General features: G+C 56.4%; 1 protein-coding gene across 1 annotated transcript; it reads right to left on the bottom strand.

Annotated features, from left to right (window-relative positions):
* Positions 1-5783: 5783 nt before the first annotated feature.
* TMEM61 (transmembrane protein 61) lies at positions 5784-16530 on the bottom strand. Its single transcript, XM_006934770.5, has 4 exons — positions 16424-16530; positions 15968-16074; positions 11907-12256; positions 5784-6211 (listed from the first exon to the last, which is right to left on the bottom strand). Exons 2-4 carry the CDS (start codon positions 15980-15982, stop codon positions 5893-5895), a joined length of 684 nt encoding a protein of 227 aa, XP_006934832.1. The 5' UTR covers positions 15983-16074; positions 16424-16530; the 3' UTR covers positions 5784-5892.
* Between the last annotated feature and the right edge of the window lie 750 nt (positions 16531-17280).

Below are 17280 nucleotides of genomic sequence, written 5' to 3'. Positions count from 1 at the left end.
CTAAACGTGCCACAGGTTTTAACCCAATGAAGGGGATCCCGGGAGGCAACTACTCCTACCCCCATGCTACAAATGAGGACAGAGGGGTAAATCGCCCAAGGTCACACAGGCAGAGCAACTAGAATCTGAACCCAGAGGCTACGCACCCGGCGACCATGTGATATTGCCTAACTGTAGATGAAAATTTGCAGGGCGCGCTCTGGGGGCCAGGCTTGGGTTCTGGCTCCTCTATGGGGGGGTGGGGGGACAGTATGCCCTTGATTAAATTACTTCTCTGTGTCTCAGTTTTCCTCCTCTGTACGACGGGGATAATAACAGCACCTCCCAGGACCAGCGCGACCGCCAGGCCTGGCTTCCCTGGGTTCCTCGTTCCTTTCTCGTACCCTGTGCTCCCCTACACCTGCTTACAAAGAGCTGCCCCCTAGAAAGTCTCTGTGCATTAATGCCCCCGTAGGGTGTGAATGACTGACACCCTGACCTAGGAAGATGCCTTAATTCTAAGAATGGCATTTTTTAAATGTTTGAGAGAGAGTGAGAGAGAGAGAGAGACAGAGAGCACACGTGGGGGAGGGGCAGAGAGAGAGAGGGAGACACAGAATCCGAAGCAGGCTCCAGGCTCCGAGCTGTCGGCACCGAGCCCTACGTGGGGCTCCAACCCACGAACCGTGAGATCATGACCTGAGCCAAAGTCCGATGCTTAACCGACTGAGCCACCCGGCGCCCCTAGGAATGGCATTCTCGTGTTGGGGTGTCAGTCCTGGGAACAGGCCGATGGGACACATCAGATTCCTTCATGGGACTATATGGAAACAAAGGCCATCAGGATCTCTAAAAGAAAATGGTAACTTGTAGTTTTTAACAGGGTTGAGTTGCCACCGCGGGACACAAGGCTTTCAGATGGCGTTGTGACTTAGTAGGTTTGGCGGGGGGGGGAGGGGGTTCTGTTTGTTGTCACCACCTTCTCCCTCCTCCCCATCTTGAGCTGTGCTCGCTCCGGGGCACCACACCTGCGCTCCCACCCTCTTCCTGGTGCTATGGCTTGCAAACGCTTTTTCCAGGGGAGGCTTGGGGGGGGGAGGGGAAAAGGGGAGGGAGAGGGGGAGGGATCCCCTGTAATAGACCCTCACAGTGAGAGGTTGCTGAGGGGTCAAGAAAGGCTGAGAGTCACCTGGTCACATCCAAGTTTGACTCCCCAGGTGAACTTGGACTGGTGGCTCCACTCTGGACTTGAGACTTGTCACCTGAACACCACAGGTGGTTATCAGGCCACCTCCTAGGTACTGTGCAAGGAAGTGACCTAATGGAGGAACAAGTGCTTTGTAATCTGATTATCAACCTGGCCGGACCCTCCAGGGCAGTACTATTATCATCTTAAACAGGCTCAGAGGACGGAAGCGACAAGCGCCCTTCCCAGAAGAGGGGCCTCAGCCTGTGCGGGCAGGTCCTGGCGCAGGCAGGCAGGGAGTGGATCTGCGTGGTCGCGGTCCAGCAGGAGCCTCTCGCGCCCCCTGGTGGCCGTCGTAGCACCCGGTCTGCAAGATGCTCACGGTCCGGGCAATCAGGCCTTCTCTGCCCCTCAGCCCACGTTATCGTGCCCGTTTCACAGGCGAGGAAACTGAGCCTGGGGAGTGGCAGGGACTGGCCAATATCTCCCTAAACTGGGTCGGTGGCTAAACGAGGACCGGGACCCGTGCAGCCCCAGCCCCAGTATAGATGAATCTGGTCCTTAGACTTTCAGGGAAAGCCTCCCAAGTCACTAGAGCATTTTCCTCTGCGCCCCACCTTTTAGTTCCTCGCCATGACGCAGCCTCCTTTCCCCCTTTTCTCTCTTAAAAAAAAAGGGGAGGAGCGACAAGAAAGCTCTGGGACAAGTATGTGGTCAGTACAATGGGTCTGATGTCACCTCTTCCACAGAGCCGCGGTGACGGTTCAATGGGAACGTGTTTGTCCGGAGCGTTGGAAACGTTCGGCCCTCCGTGCTTCCCGCTCCGCTCCCACCTGCCGGTGGCCTTCACCCTCCTCCCAACCTCGAGGTCGTGGGAGCAGCGGTTCAGAGGTCTGTCATCTTCCAGCAGAGGGCGCGCTAACCGCTGTTTCCTTCCTCTAGGATGCATTCAGGATCCTCTGGAAATCCTCGGAGGCGTGGGGGGGTGGGGAGGGCAGATCACACCCATTTGACAGATGCAGAAACTGAGGCTCATGGAGGCAACACCTGTAAATAGCAGAGCCAAGAATTCAAACCAGGTCCCCAGTCAGTCTCTTGCTGAGCACCTACTACACACGCTCTGTGAAGTGTGAGGGAGGCGCTCTGATAAATATGGGCTTTCAGAGAGTGATGGCGCTTGGTCCTACCTTGGGGGGCACAGTAAGATAAAGGCTCTGAGACGTGGGTGAGGTCCAGCATATGCACAAAGCAGAGTGAGGGATAGACTGGCGGGGCGGAGGGGGGCTGGGGAGGTGGGAGGAATGAAGCGACAGATTCGTAGAAGGGATCCTTGAGAAGTCATTTGGAGTTCTGTCAGGGCAGGAAAGGCAGTTCCGACAAGGAGATCAGCAAGTGCAAAGGCCCGGGGGCAAGCAAGCACTGACACATGGCTGGAGCCAAAACTCTAAGTGCCATGCACCTCCCCACCCCTCCACTCCCCTACCTCCTCAGACCTGCCCCTCCCAAGTCGACTCCATCCTTCCAGCATTATTCAGGCCATCACCTGGATATCCTGGCCAGCATCCTTACCTCCCCTCTCACATCCGCATCCTGTTGGCCCTACCTCTAAGATGTAAGAATCCAATCACTTTTCACCCCCAACTGCTGCTCATCACTCAGGTCCCAGCCCCCATCATCTCTGTCTCCCTAATCGTCTCTGCTTCTACCCTTGCCCCCCGAAGTCTCTTTTCAACCCAAAGGCCAGGTCAGACCATGTCACTGCTCTGCTCAGAACCCTGGAAGGGGGCCCCGTTTTATCAGAGTAAATGCCAGAGACCTCAACATGGCCCCCAGGCCCTGGATAATTTGCCCGTGCCGCCCACCCCCTCTGCCCTCTGAGCCCGTCTCCTGCCCTGCCCCCTCTCACTGGACCCCAGCGCCCTGGCTCCATGCTTTTCTCAGGACACAAGGCACCCCAAGGCCTTTGCACCTGCTGTTCCTTCGGCCTGCAAAACTCTTCCTCCAGACACTTGCATGCCCCCCCCCACCGCCGCCTGCACCTCCTTCAAGCTTTTGTCCAAATGTCATCTTCATGTTGAGGCCTCCCTGCTGTGACATCTAAAACTGCAGAACCCCCCCCCCGCCCCGCTGCCGAGGTGTTCCCTGTCCTCTCTACCAATTTACTTTTCTCCATAGTACTCGTCCCCATCCATCATGCTGTATACATTATTTATTTGTCTTGTCTCTTGTCTCTTTGCTTTGTGCACTGTTGTATCCCCAGAGGCTAGAACCGGCTAGGCTCTCCCCTGATATTGGGGAAGGGAGGGATGGGTAGAAGTTCCAGCAGAGAGGGAGGCCAGAGAGGGAAGCACGGGCAGAGGGGGCCTCCTGGGGTCATGCCAAGGTATCTGACATCTCTGAGAGGCCAACGTGGGGTCTCTAAAGGGGGTACGCAGGGGAGGGTAACATGGATTAGATTTTAATTCCACAATTATTCTCTGGTTCCAAAAACAGGTTGGAAGAAGCAAAACAGGGTGGTGGAAGAGAGGAGCAATTGCCAGGCTCTAGCAGAAGCCTAGGGAGACGAAAATTAAAGCGAACAATTGTTAGGAGCGATTAGTTGCTGAGGGTGGGGGCCAGGGGGTAGCTAGGGAGTTTCCTACCGGAAAATTTAGGACCGATTTGAGGTGGCGTGCTTCAGGGGGCAGGGTGACCAGCCAGCCCAGAGGGAAACAGAAGCCTGGGAGGAGCCCAGGGACAGCTTGGGAGGGGCCTGATGTCCCAGGCCCGGCGGCAGCACCACATATAAACCCTGAGTGGTGGGTGAAGAAACCAGACGGCTGCATCCAGGAGGCAAGAGTCCAGGAAGCAAGCTGGTGCCTACTGGGGGCTGTGGGAGTGGCAGACCCAGCCTCACGGGGTTCCCCCGTCCTGCACCCTGCCGGAGGGTCCCCAGTTGACAGGCCACTGTGGCTCAGAAGGGGACGGTGGCGTGCCTCGCAAGAAGACTGGCTCTGTGGTCTGGCTCGGCCTCCAAGGCACTGGTGACCTTGAACAAGTCACTGCCCCTAGTGGGGGCTCTTACCGATAAGCCCCGCCCACCCCTGCTGCCTCCAGCTCCCTGACCCACCTGGCTGGGGAGATTCCTCCTTTTGGGGGAAGGAGGGAATCTGGGCTCTGCGTCCCAGCCTGGGACCCCATTAACTCCTTAGGAATTGCAGAGATCTGATAAATCCCCCTTCCCCATCCTCATGATACGTGCGGGACTCTGAAGAGTGTGTGTGTGTGTGTGTGTGTGTGTGTGTGTGTAACCAGCTCAGCATCACACAGGAAGGGGAGGGTGGAGGCGGGATTCCAATGTCTGTCTCCACAATAGTGGGACGGGAGAGAAGGAGAGGAAGGGAAGAAGGCAGGAGTTGGTGATGGGGAGGGAGACCATTACAGAAGGCCAAGAATGAGAACGGTAGCGACATCTATCCCTTCGGTCCGCCGGCGAATATTTGCTGAGCACCTCCACGTGCCAGGCGCCGCTTCTAGGCCTCAGGGACACCGAGGTAAAGGAAAGAAATACCTCTGTTCTAGCAGGGTTTCCTGGTGGAGAGAAACATACAATAAACAAACGAGAACCAATTTTAAAAGGTAAGATGTTAAACGGTGACAGGCGTTATTTAAACAATAGAGCGGGGGGGGGGGGCTGGGGGCTTCTGTGTTACCGGAGTGCTCCAGGAATTCACGGGAAGGGGGGCACAGAGGGATGGGAGGGAGGTGAGGAGTGGGCTGTGGGGAAAAGCTTCTGGAGAGGGAGAAGGCAAGTGCAAGGACTTGCAGCCAGAGCAGGGGCTCAGTTTCCTTGCCTGCTAAATGGGAACACCACCTGTAGCAGGGCAGCCTTGATGATGTGAAAGGATGGCACACAGTAGGCCCTCGGGGAATGCGGCCCCGGTCCAGCTGACTGAGCCCCGGGGCTTGCTGTGTGACCCTGGGAAGGCTACTTAACCTCTCGGAGCTGGCTTTCTCCGCTGGCGAATGGGGGGAGGTAGAAATGAAGGATGCAGAATGGAGCTGGGAAGAAAACAGACATTTCTGCCATGATCTGGAAAGTAAGGGTAGGTAATGAGCTCCCTGTCCCAGGAGGTATGGGAGCAGAGGCCAGTTGTGCGCTAATCGACACCTGCCATGGGGTTAAGACGTGCACTTGTTATTTGATGCATTAGTACTGCGCCTACAGGGTCAACGCGAGCTCACAACGCCAGCTGCTACCGTCTCGTTTATCTGTCACCACCCAGCTCCTCGGGCAGGGGCCGACACCTCTGTCATTCCCAATTCCCATCGTATACATGAGGAAACCAAGGCAGAGAGGGCAAAGCCACTCGTTCAAGGTCACTCAACCGGCACGCGGTGGAACCCATGCCCAGGCGGTCTGAATTCAGAGCCCACATTCTTCTGATCACGAACTCAGTGTGTGGCCCGAGGGCCCCCACTTTCTCATCTGCACGTCAAAATCTCCCGGCTGCTAGCTATCTGAATGAGCCATCTCTGACATTCCGGCTGGGTCCCCCCATGACTTGCAGCCCCACCAGCATCGTGTGCAGCAGAAAAACCACCCAGCTGGGCCCAGACAACCCACGGAGTCGCGAGAGAGAATAAAATGGATTTATTTTAAGCCGTTTGTTACACAGCCGTAGGTCGATAAAACAGCGACAAACATCTGCTGGGCGCCTCCTGGGTACCAGGCACTGTATTATGCACTAGAAGCTCATCTGTCTCCAGCTTTGGAGTGTGCCTCCCCCCACTGTCGTCTGAGCCGGGCCTGGGCAGGAGCACGCGGTGGCGGGGACTGTCTCTCCAGAGAGGCCGTTGACAGCACTGATGATGCTCTCGTAGCTGGGCGGTGGGTGGGGCTGGGTCCCACGCAGGGCATCCCCGGAGGCACAGTCCTTCGGGCTTTCTTCCGCGGGGTACGCAGGGGGTGTCGGGGGCCCCTCGGCAGGTGGCGTCGGGGGCCCCTCAGCAAGTGGCCAGCCCACGGCCTCCTCGCAAGTGGGGATGCCAACCACCTTTGGGATCCTGCAGGACAGAAGAAGGGAGGCTGTAGCAGGGGCGAGGGCAAACGTACTGCACGCCAGGGAAAGAGCAAGGCAGGCTGGGGCTGGGGAAGACTTCACGCCCTGTCCAAACCCGTTGTGGGCCCCAGGTACACACTCAGAGCTTGGCATGAGTCAGCTCTGCCAACCGCAGCCCTCCCACTCTGCCCGCCCCATCCTGTGAGTTCCCCACACGCGCTCGCTCGCTGCAACTCCTCAGTTCTCTCTGCTGGGAAGGTCCATCCTCCCCTGCCCCCCTCCCTGCTGGCCCATCCCCACTTGTCCTTTGAGGCTCTTCTGGGAAGCTTTCTTGACTGGTCCCCCCCTCTCCGCGCAAAGCTCTCGCTCCCTGCTCTAGGCTCCCAGAGGGCTCTTCCCTGACACTGCATTGACCCTACCAGGTCCCCTAGGTTGTCCCTGAGGGCAAGGATGGACTTTGAGCATCCATGGGCTGAGGGCAGGTGCCTGGGGATGTTTGTTGAAAGAAGGATGGCTCATCGGCAGAAAGACTTCTAGCTTATTGTAATAATCCCTTGCAAGATCCGGAGTTGTAGATCCTCCAGGCGGGATGGGAGACATCGATTCTCCTGCCCATCTGGATGCTTGAGGCTCCAATATGGCAAGTCTGCGAAATGATTACTTCCACTTGCATACCTCCAGAGATGGAGAGCTCACTACCTACCAGGTCAACCACATCCATCTCTAAACAGCCTGGCTTTCCTGTGACTTGCCCTACCTCCAACAAATGAATGACCCCGCAGGGACTTGAGGCACAGACCAGGTCCTCTGTGGCTTCTGTGACCGGCCCCCACAGGTTACATTCAAAAAACAGGTTACCTGTATTCTAGCCTCAATGCTGATGGGAACGAGGCTGGCCCTCAGTCCTCTCAGAACCCTGGCGGGTCACCTCTGGGGAGGTGATGCTTCTTTCGCTTCCCAGGACGCCAGGGGACAGGAGTGTCATTGATCCCACGTCTGAGCTGATTCCCCTTTGGGGATGATCCTGCCAGATACAGGAGCTGACCAAGTGACCTTGAAGGTCGCTTCTCACACCAAGTGGCTGAAGGGCTGGTTATGAGTCTGGGCTGTGGCTAGTTCAACTCTCTGCTATGCCACATTCTTGGTGGTAGATCATGGGTCAGTAACTCCATTAATCTGAGCCTCAGTTTCCCCATCTATACGATGAGGACAGCAAGGGCACCTACCTCCCAGGACTTTATGAAGATTAATTGAGATAATACAGGGGAAGGGGCACTTAGCACATGTTCCGTGAACAGGAGCTGATAACAAAATCTCAAAAGTCTCTTTGAGGAAGGGGTGTGGGGGACAAAAGTTATCATAGATCACCCGCACGGTAAGTGCCATACAGGCTATCGCTTGCCCAGAGTTATCAGTCTGGAGCTGGTGGGGAAGCAGTTCAATGCATACCATGAGTTCTGCCAGTGTAGACAGGGGAGGGGCTGATGGCAGGAGGCTGGCCCCTGGGGCCGGGGGGGGGGGGTCAGAGGAGGTAGTGGAGGGAACTTCACTCCAGGGGCTGGTAGGGGGCAGTGCTGGGTACCTGCTCTCACCCCTCACTTGAGAATCCCACCCCCCCGGGGACATGGCCCTTCTCTGGACAGCGTGTCTTCTCAGCCCGAGCCAACCGCAGCCATCAGAGTGACCCACTGGGGAGGCAGGCTCGCTGCTCCAGTCATAGACAGAGTCATGGAGTAGGCTGGTGGGGAGCTCAGGGTTAACCCCCAGCCTGCATGCCAATCTGATAGAGGGCACCGGCCAGGAGCCAGATCTGGGCTCCCCATCCAGTGCTGTGACACATCTCTCCCACAGACCCTCCTCCTCCTCTGGAAGGCAGCCCAGGAGCCCTGCTACTGAGGGAGCTGATAAGGGGTCTCAGTCTCCCCTCAGCTCCCAGCATCCTTTGCACGTGAGGGCAGGCACAGAATATTGCTTCTGGAGGCAAGCAGGCTAGACTCCACTGTCTCGTGCTGTGCCTTGTTCACGTGGCCCCTCTGAGCCTCCTTCTCCTCATCTATAAAATGGGGATGAGAATTCCCATTTTATAGATTCAGGGGAGGGGAAAATGGAAAAAGCTTTGACAGCACTCGGAAAAATGCGGGTAATACAGCTTCCAGAGCCCTATGTCTCCCTCCCCGCCACCCGCCCCAGCCACACCCCTGCCACTCCCTGGTTCCCCAAGCCCTGGAGATGCCAGACAGATTTGGGGTATGCCCGGGACCACCCCAGCAGGCAACCGCTGGCAGGGCAGGGCACAGATGCCAGGGAGCTCACCCCACAGTGGGAAGTTTGCTTAGAGGGCAGACGTGGAGTGGCCCTCGGGCCACCTGCTGTCACGTTAGTAGCCGGCATGGCCCAGCCAGCCCCAAGTCCTATTCCTATGGTCCAGGGGCTGGGAACTGGGGGAACAGGAGGCCCCATGCAGAGCTGCCATATCACACACACACACACACACACACACACACACACACACACACGGGTGGTATATTCTGGATACGGCGCCCTGCAGGGGTGTGGGGTGGGCCCGCCGCTCTGGTCCCCAGGCCAGCAAGCTCCAGGGGAGGCTGAGGCTGGCCCCGGGGGGGCAGGAGGCCTGGGCCTGGCCTCGGCTCTGCCACCCTGAGTCAGGCCACCACAGTCGGGAAAGGGAAAGGGACAAGGACGGAATACTATTTGCCCAACGTATAAGCTCCCTAAACATGTTCAGGACAACCCTGGGGGCTCGGCTCTCAGCCACAGTACAGATGAGTAAAGGCCAAGCATCAACCAAGCAGCAGAGCCCCCAGTCCTAATTGCCAAGCTCAAGCCAACGGCACCTATCGCCCTTCTTCCCATCCCAGCCCTGAATCTCCCCACACCTTAGCGCCGTCCTCTGTGAAATAGGCCTAATCCTAACGCTTAACTCCCAAGCCGTTGAGACTCAAATCAGGCAGCGGGCACTAGAGTGCAATGCAAGCTGTAAGGCACAGTCATACGCAGCCGCAAAGCTAAAGTGTGCACGAACTTTGCCAGGCATACACTTCCCCATCTATCACCTCATCTGAGCCTAACAGCAATCTCAGGAGAAAGTTCTGGCACGGCCACATGACAGATGAAGAATTAGATATGGTTCGGAGAGTCTAAGTAACACGCTCAAGGGCGCACAGCTTAGCAAAGAGCTGACACTGACACCCTCACGTCTGAATAGACCCGTGCTTTTTCTTTTAATTTTTTTTTAACGTTTATTTATTTTTGAGACAGAGAGAGACAGAGCATGAACGGGGGAGGGTCAGAGAGAGGGAGATACAGAATCTGAAACAGGCTCCAGGCTCTGAGCCCTCAGCACAGAGCCCGACGCGGGGCTTGAACTCACGAACCGCGAGATCATGACCTGAGCCGAAGTCGGACGCTTAACCGACCGGGCCACCCAGGCGCCCCGACCCGTGCTTTTTCTGCTATACTCACTGAGGACAGGGGCCCTGGGAGGCCTCCTGTCCAGCCACCAGCGGGGTCAGATGCGGGGCTCACCAGCAGCAAGGCTGGGCTGTGTCAGCTTTCGGGGACAAGAAAGGGGCATGAACAGAAGCAGCCTCCCCGACATCCAGCCATCCTAGTTCTGAACCTAAGACTTGGGTCTCCGAACCTGATGGGCCATGAGCACCCGCCCCAGCAGGCTTCTTCCGCAGCCCTGCTGGGAATGAAATCCAACTGGTCTCACCTGACAGATGCTACTGTGGCCCAGACCCTGTTGAGTCAACACGGCTGTGTGTACAGACAACATCCGCCCCCAGCAGTCCGGCCAGGCTAGGAGGGCGAGCAGCGACAGGTTACATTTGCAGCACCCTGAGGCGTGGCCTGGTTCCCCTCCAGTCACCCACCACCTCGCTGTGTGACCAGGTAGGTCATGGGTCTCTCTGAGACCCGGGCTTCTCATCTGAGACGTGAGGGGACTGGCTGGAGGCCCTGCCCTTCCCTCTCTCACAGTTGGGTCAAACCAAGGCCAGACCATTGTACCAAATGGCCCCTGGTGAATACTCTATTGTCTCTGACCCCAGGGAATCGCAGGCCAGTAGCAGGAAGAATTTGTTGCATTCTTTAACTCGCAATACTGTTTTTCCCTCTCCCTAAGGGAAGAAAGGTGTCCAGGTCCCAGGCCAGCTCGCTAGTGTCTGACTTAGCCCCTAACACACACAAGCTTTGCAGCCAGCGGGCTCTGCCACTTTTTAGCTGTGTAACCTTCACCTTCTTCTTCCATAAACAGCAACAGAAATTCTTACCTTGCAGGCAGACAAGACCGGGGATGCATGCGGGCCGCCCAATATGGAGGCGCTGCCCATGCTTGACTGAATGAATACATATTTAACAAGTGCACACATAATGCATCATTTTCTCCCACAGGTAAAAAAAAAAAAAAAAAAAAAAAAAAAAAAAAAAAAAAAAACTCTTGGTATCTTGGTGATGCTCTGTAGATGTATATAATACAGAGATACATACAGAGCAGACAAATATGCAATATATCTGTGGTATGAAAATTTCATGGAGGGGGTGTGGGATTAAGAAAAAAATGCCAGGGCGCCTGGGTGGCTCAGTCAGTTAAGGGTCAGACTCCTGATCTTGGCTTAGGTCATGATCTCACAGTTCACGGGTTCCAGCTCCGCGTCGGGCTCTGCACTGACAGCACGGGGCCTGGAGCCTGCTTGGGATTCTCTCTCTCCCTTCCTCTTTGCCTCTCCCCGGCTCGCTTGCGCGCTCTCTCTCTCTCTCTCTCTCTCTCTCTCTCTCAAAACAAACAAACAAATAAAAAAACATTGAAAAAAAATGCCTAAAAGGCTCCTTAGAGGGAGAGATAATTTTAAAAAGGTTGAGAAATACGGTCTTAATGCAAGATTTTGTCTCCACCCCCAACCCACCCCAGAGCCTTTGCACATGCTCTTCGGCCCGTCCCAACCGCGTCTCTACATTATCCACTTCAGGAACAGCTGACACTTCCTGTGCACCTACTGTGTGCCAGGCACCGGGCTACGTTCTACACAGACATCATCCCATTGGATTCTCCCCCATGTCCCCTGAGCTAGGGAGCAGTGAGGGTGCAGACTCAGTTCAAGTCCCGACTCAAACACACATTAGCTGGGTGTCCTTGGGCAAGTTAGTTAATGTCTTGGCACTTTGGGCTCCTCATCTATAGATGGAGTTAATAACAGTCCCTACTTCAGAGAGCTGCTGGGAAAACAAAATGAGTACATATATGAAAAGCACTTAGCACAGTGTCCCGCAGATGGTAAGTGCAGGTATTTGCTATTATTGTGCTATTCTTACTCCTGTCTTATTTCAGATGAGGAAGTTGAGGCTCGGTAGGGTTGTACAATCTACTTGAAGTCCTACTTGCCAGTTAGTGATAGAACCAGGAGAGGATTCCAGGAGGTTCACCCCTGGGCCTGGGCTCTTAACCCCTCTGCTACTCTGCCCTGTATGTACCATGCTGAGCTCAATTGCCACCTCCTCCACAAAGCCTTCCTGGATTTCCCCATGTCTCTACAGGACCCTGTCCGTCCCTCTCTGACAGCTCTAACTACCCTGCTTTGTCAAAGTCTGTCAAAGGGCTTGAAACCCCTCCAGGACTCTGCTGATGACAGTGCTTTATCCACCACTCCCGCCCATCACCTCCACCCTGCCCTGCTGACCTGTAGCTCTCCTTCTCCGAGGGCTCCACAGTGAGGTAGTACAGGTCTCTGGAGAGGTGATATGGGTCCCATCGGGGAGGCCCCCGGGTGCTGGCCTTGATGGACCACAGCAAGCCGAAGAGTAGTAGCAGGCCGCCTGCACCACAGCAGAAGAAGCTGACGGACCTGAGCAGGGGACTGGGGGCCTGAGGCACCGGATGCCCCGTGGGAGGGGCCGGCTGGCCGGGCTGAGCACCTGCTTCTCCTTCACTCCACCAAGCAAAGCAGAGTGTCCCAGCTACCAGGAGCACCGTGCCGCTGACCGTCATGCAGTAATGGAGCGTGGAGGCCGCTCGGCTCACGTCACACGTCTGAACACAGAGAAGGGGAGACAGGAGGTGATGGGCCACGAGGCAGGCCTGCTGGGGTACTGCAGACCCCCGTTTTAGCCCTCCCCTGTCTGAGGTCACGGTGTAACCTTGGAGAGGCCATTTGACTCCTCTGTGCCTCAGTTTCCTCATCTGTTAAACGGAGATGACACTCCCGACTTTGCAGGGCCGTTTCGAAGGCCACAGAGAATGTGTCTCAAGTTACCCAGCACCATGCCTGGGGCCCAGGAGCTCAGTAAGTGTGGCTATGTTCACTCTGGGCCTCTCGGGGCCTCATAGGTCCCATCAGCCTGGTGGGTATGACTCCCACCCCCACCCCGTCTACTATAGGCTGAGAGGGAAGAGAGTGAACACCTGTTGAGTCCAGCAGGCCTTCAGGGTCGAGACCTGCTGGTTCTGCATTGCCTTACCTCTCTGGTCACAATCCCAAGAGGTCGAATTTGACAGAGGAAGGCACCAAAACCCAGGGCGGGTAAAGGAGCAAGAGTGAAGTCCCGAGTTGAAATGCACGACCTGAGGCACCTTTGTGCAAAAAGGTGTTCACCACGGCCTTATGGATAATGGTCCTAATTTGGAAAAAGTCTAAACGTCCAACTGTAGGCAACTGGTGAATAAACCATGGCGTACCCTCTAGATGGGATGTTAACAACTCGTCTGGAAAAACAAGCTCAGTACAAATGTTTAACAACAGGGGAGACGTGTGTATCTTCCTTCTTTCAGCTTTTTTTTTTTGAGAGAGAGAGAATCTTTTTTTTTTTTTTTTAATTTTTTTTTTCAACGTTTATTTATTTTTGGGACAGAGAGAGACAGAGCATGAACGGGGGAGGGGCAGAGAGAGAGGGAGACACAGAATCGGAAACAGGCTCCAGGCTCTGAGCCATCAGCCCAGAGCCCGACGCGGGGCTCAAACTCACGGACCGCGAGATCGTGACCTGGCTGAAGTCGGACGCTTAACCGACTGCGCCACCCAGGCGCCCCAAGAAGAAGCCTTCACTTCAACAGCAAGTGCCCGGGCCTTCTTGCATCACAGCACTTCTCTGACTGTGCTCAGCCTCTCCTTTGCTTGTCCTCCCCACCAGCCAGTGAGCACACTGAGGACAGGCCCATAGTGGCCCCGTTCACTGCTGTATCCCCCAGTGCCTAGCACATAGTAGCTGCTCAATGAACATTTGCTGAAGAAATTCTCTTAAGTGAGGGAAGGCGTTACTGGGCAAACACTTGTTACGTGAACAGCCTCCCTTACAGCTGGGAGGGGCTGGGACAAGGGAGGCGACACAGGAGTTCGGCAACTGCAACAGCCAGCCACGGAGTGGAGACCTGGCCTTGGTCCCCATTCTGCAGTTCTGGGGTAAGCTTACCAACCGCTCCGGGCCTGTTTCCTTACCCTTACAAAGGTCAGGTTCTTTAGCAGGCTACTAGGAGAAGTTAGAGACACCGTCCTTTTCCAAAATCTGAGTCAGTGAAGCAGGGGGCTGGGGAACTCACAGACCTGAGACTTCAGGGATCAGGAATGCCTTCCAAATGAGGGCTTACCCGGCCAAATATGCTGCACCCAACCAATGCCCTGCTGTGTAGCTGCTAGCTCCTAGGAGAGCTGAGGGGCATCATGTTCAAGATACAGCAGGTGAAGCTTTAGACTTCAAAAGGGCATGTCGTCAATTCTGTTTAAAAACACATGTGCAGGGGCGCCTGGGTGGCGCAGTCGGTTAAGCATCCGACTTCAGCCAGGTCACGATCTCGCGGTCCGTGAGTTCGAGCCCCGCGTCGGGCTCTGGGCGGATGGCTCGGAGCCTGGAGCCTGTTTCCGATTCTGTGTCTCCCTCTCTCTCTGCCCCTCGCCCGTTCATGCTCTGTCTCTCTCTGTCCCAAAAATAAATAAACGTTGAAAAAAAAATTTTTTTTTAAATAAAAACACATGTGCGTTGGGGGGTGGGGGGCGCCTGGGCGGCTCAGTCAGTTAAGCATCCAACTTCGGCTCAGGCCATGATCTCGCAGTTCGTGGGTTCGAGCCCCGTGTAGGGCTCTGTGCCGACAGCCTGGAGCCTTCTTCGGATTCTGTGTCTCCCTCTCTCTCTGCCCCTCCCCCGTTCTGGGTCTGTCTGTCTGTCTCTCTCTCTCAAAAATAAGCAAACATTTAAAAACACATACACGTGTGTGTACCTGTGTACCTATGAGAGAGAATGTATACATGTAGCAGGGGTGCTCTAAGAGTGGACCCCAAATCTTCCTGAGCCCCCAGACCACCAGCAGCGTATAGAAAAATGTCATCCGTAAGTCACCTGCCGTTCTCTTCCTGTGAATCGGTCTGTGGGGCAAGTGCCTCCTGTCTTCATTATTGTGGGGGGAGGAGATGAACCCGACTCCTCCCTCTCCAAAGTTAGACAGCTACGAGAGGCTGTCGAGAGGGAGAGCTGCACCAATCAACTTGGAAAACCCACTTAAAACCCACAGCAGATCAGTAACAGTTCATAACGCCTTGCCTGTATACCAAGGCCCCTCTTCACACGCCCCACAACCCAGGGGGGTGGGTAGGGCAGGGCGAGAAAATTCCTGCTTTGCAAATGAGGAGACCTAGCCCAGAAAGGTGGAGGACTCTGCCCAAAGCCAGAAATTGCTTTGCTTCTCAACCCTTGAAGAACTTGCTTCTGCACAGGGCAACTTCAGATGCCCTTAGACCTCTATAAAAGCAATAGTTGCTCGTTGTGAGAAAAAGAGAGGACCCCAGAAGGGAATAAAAATGCAACATGTGAATCATCATTGCTTCCGCCCCTCAGGATGAACATGACCTGCATGGGAGACGTCCCCTTTCCATCTCTCCCTTGCCCTACGTACATGATGGTGGAGGCAGCAGACGTGTGCTGGGCATTTACACGGGCTGGGCACCACCCCGCGCTTTATCGGTGCCCCCGACTGAATCCTTGCAACAGCCTCATGGAGCTTGGAGGGTGACAGCTTGCCTGGGGTCGGTGCCAAATTTGAACCCAATGCTGGGGACCTGGGGACCTCGTCCTGGGGAGTCGTCTGTCCCCACCCAGGGCCCTCATTTCACATCCTCCCCTTCAAGACCCAGTCCAAACACCACCTCCTCCCAGAGGCCCACCTGCTGCTGCCAGCCCCACCTCCCACCAGCCAGAGGAGGCCTATCCCTGCCTCCGATTTATCGCTCCCTCTAACTGCGGCCATTCCATGAGCCCTGTGACCTTGAAACTGCTCAGCATCTCTGAGCTCAAATTCTGCCTCTCAGGGAAGAGCAAGTGGTAAAGACGAGGCGGCAAGACAGCAAGCTGTAATGAAGCACGGTGATAACAGAGCTGGACAAGGATGGACCCTGACTCTGACACTGTGCAATTTATCTAGCTTCTCCGTGCCTCAGCTCCCTCCTCTGTAAAATGGGCACCATTACACTGTCTCTGCAACCAACAAGGGAACTCCAAGTGCCACCCTTCCGGAAGAGCTAAGCCATCTGAACAGGAAGTGGTCCAAACCATCCCAATCAACTTCTGGGTAAACTAAGGCCCTGACTGCCATGCTCAAGGCCACCCGGCCAGTTAGAACACAGGAAGAGGACCTGGGTGTCCACTCTGCACCGCCAAGCCACCGAAGTCAAGGTGAAGAGAGGGGGTCCAGGCGGGGTCAGCATTAGGAGGCGCTGAGATGCTCCGGAAGGAAGGAGAGGAGGAAGCTTATACCCACCTCAGATGAAGCCATCAGGCGGCAGGTGGTCAGGCGTGGTCCAGGCGCAGGGACCAGAGGGAGGTGCAATCCTGGGGATGGCTGTCCCTCGGGTTTGCAGGAGGCGCCTGGAGTTAGGGAGCAGCCCTGTTGAAGGTCCCCTAGCCCGGTTTTCCGCGTTCCCCTGAAAGCCCCAAGGTCGGGCTCTCCGTCTGGTCCAAGGGTATCCGAATGCCCCCCCCCACCCCCGCCCGCAGTCGCCGTGCGTCCCACCCGCTCCCGCAACCCCCTACGCGGTGCAGTGAGGTGCCCAGCAGGCCGCACCCCACGCCTGCCTGCCCTTGGGGGGGGGGCTGTGATCCCCGCAGGGGCTCTGCGAGCTGCAGGGGCGCTCTGGGGCGCCAGGCGTGTGCGGGGCCGGGCTTCGTCCTCCGCCCCCGACTCGGGCTCGAGCTGGGGGGGCACCGGCCGCCCCACCTCCCCTGCGATCCCGGTCCTCGCGTGCCGTCGGTCAGGCCAGAGACTCCGGGTGGCCGCTCTGGGAGCTCCAGGTGCCGCGCCTCGGCGCCGCCGGCCCCGCCCGACCTTAAAGCGACAGCGCGACCGGGGAGGGAGGGGTTAGGGTTTCTAGGCCGCGGGGAGCGCCGGGCAGGGGTGGCCACCATCGGGAGCTGGCTGTCCTCGCAGCCGTCCCGCCCCGCTGCCCCACTGGAGCGGGCTTGAGAGCCCAGACGGACTCCTCCCAGAGCCACCAAACCTCAGTCCCGGTCCGAGAGGGCTCTAGGAGACCTGAGCCCATGCCTCCTCGCTCTCACTCTACAGGGAGGGAAACTGAGGCCCAAAGAGGGTTTACCGCATACTTCTTGATAGTGACTGGCTTTTGCTTCTCAGCGCACTGAATCTGAGAGCAGGCCTCCCTCCAGGACCTCAGATCCTGAGGGGGAAGGCATTCTCAGAAATAACGGCTGGCATTTACACGCTTCCCCCGGTCCCTGCAGGAGGTGGCTGCCCTGGCCCTGAGAGGCTGGGGACACTGGGGCTTGGGAGCAGGGCCTCCCACCTGCTGTGTGACCTAACTTCTCTGCACCTTCTTCCTTCTGTGGCAAAGGAGGGCTGATGATTCCAACTCACAGGTCTTCCGGGACTCAATGCGTTAAGTGGGGCAGGTTAAGTGCTAGGCCATTTACCAAGTGCAGGCTAAAGGCCGTCTGGGGGGACAGGTGATTTAGGAGTCTGCAGGTCGTGTGAGGCGTATGGAGGTGTATGGAGTCTTCTACAGGGGGACACCTGAGGACTCCTAGAGCATCAGGAATGGGGCGTCGTGAGTGCAAAGC

The sequence above is a fragment of the Felis catus genome, chromosome C1 (assembly GCF_018350175.1).
Source record: "Felis catus isolate Fca126 chromosome C1, F.catus_Fca126_mat1.0, whole genome shotgun sequence".
Classification (NCBI taxonomy): Eukaryota; Metazoa; Chordata; class Mammalia; order Carnivora; family Felidae; genus Felis; species Felis catus.
The sequence above is the reverse complement of the archived record's forward strand: the minus strand, read 5'-3'. Positions and strand labels throughout refer to the sequence as shown.